The sequence below is a fragment of the Aplysia californica genome, unplaced genomic scaffold, assembly GCF_000002075.1.
Source record: "Aplysia californica isolate F4 #8 unplaced genomic scaffold, AplCal3.0 scaffold00270, whole genome shotgun sequence".
Classification (NCBI taxonomy): domain Eukaryota; kingdom Metazoa; phylum Mollusca; class Gastropoda; order Aplysiida; family Aplysiidae; genus Aplysia; species Aplysia californica.
Genome location: NW_004797540.1, coordinates 709,358 through 710,618, shown reverse-complemented (window position 1 = coordinate 710,618; position 1,261 = coordinate 709,358). Strand labels below are relative to the sequence as shown.

The 1,261-nt window shown below is 39.3% G+C and overlaps 1 protein-coding gene across 1 annotated transcript in view; it reads left to right on the top strand.

The window, feature by feature from the left end:
- The first annotated feature begins 136 nt into the window (after positions 1-136).
- LOC101846432 (protein brambleberry) overlaps positions 137-1,261 on the top strand; it is an 18,230-nt gene continuing 17,105 nt past the window's right edge. Inside the window, exon 1 of the mRNA XM_005101104.3 lies at positions 137-945. Within this exon, the coding sequence (XP_005101161.1) occupies positions 703-945 (243 nt within the window). The 5' untranslated portion in view covers positions 137-702. The remainder of the gene's footprint in view (positions 946-1,261) is intronic.

Sequence of the window (1,261 nt, the reverse complement as noted above, 5' to 3'; positions counted from 1 at the left end):
GGGGGGTATGTTTATCTTTTTTACTTTTGTTTTCCTATACATTTCATCAATTCTAGTAAAATGACATCCATTGATCTTGCTGGCTTCCTTAATGCATAATATTGATCTCCATTTTTTTTCTTTTAAATTGTTTTTGGCATAATTGTATTTGTTTTGGCAAGTCCTTGCATGCATTTCAAGACGTACTAAATATTGCAGTGATGCAATAAACAGGAAGTAAATTTGGAAAGGCACAGGTCAGGGCCTGGCCCATGGCCTAGGCTGCGAGGAGACTCGAGAGTCATGCTAATTAGCTTAGCATAATAATCTACACACAGAGGGTATGGAAAAGACAATTGTTAATTGATGGATCATATTCAGTAATGCTGTGGTGACCAGTATACCAATATCTGTCAAGCTCGAGGATGGTGGAGTAACTAAATAAATGAATGCTCCCTCTGTGTTATTTATTTGACCAATGAAGAGGAGAGGTTATATTCAGCGAGGGCTTTTAAAGTAACAAACAATTCTACTTCCGCTTTCACATTCAACATTCAAAGTGAAGAAACAGGCTCGTCTTGTGAATTGTTGCTTTACTGTACAAGCTCTACCAACCAAATCTCACATCAGTCACACACAACACTCACAACATTTGCACTTGTGATTAACCAACGTTTTGTCTTTTGATGAAAGGTTTCAAGTGTCTATCGCCCTGAGGTTGCAATGAATTTGAAACATCACTGTGTTCATGCTTTCCTCTTGTTTACCATCATATTTTGTCAGCCCTCGTCATCAGTGTTTGAATGGTTGTTTGGTGCCGGAGAAGGGGGAGAGAAAGCTGCAGGGACATTAGGAGGAGAAAATCGTACACCAATCCGTTTTGAGGTTCTGTCCTCCGATGAGAAGTTTCTTGACTTTGCACAAACTCTCACAGACCTTTCTCCCCTTGATGCCTGCTACAACATAGTAAGTGCTTGGAACTTCGATTGCTCATCTTCTCTCTCCAGTCTATCTAGAATCTACTTTAGTCTAGATCTAAATCTAGATTCTAGATATCTAGCGGACCGTATATCTCTAGATCTAGAATCTAGATATTCGGTACATTTTTACTTTCACTTCCGCACACAGATGCACTGTTTCAGGGGTCAAACTGCAGTACTGTTTGCTGCAGATCACACATAAAGCCACTAAAACTGTCGCAAATCAATTATTTTCAAGACAATTTCAAATCTAACTGTAAAATATCAAATTATGGGTAAAAACAGGGGGGCATGCCCCCCTG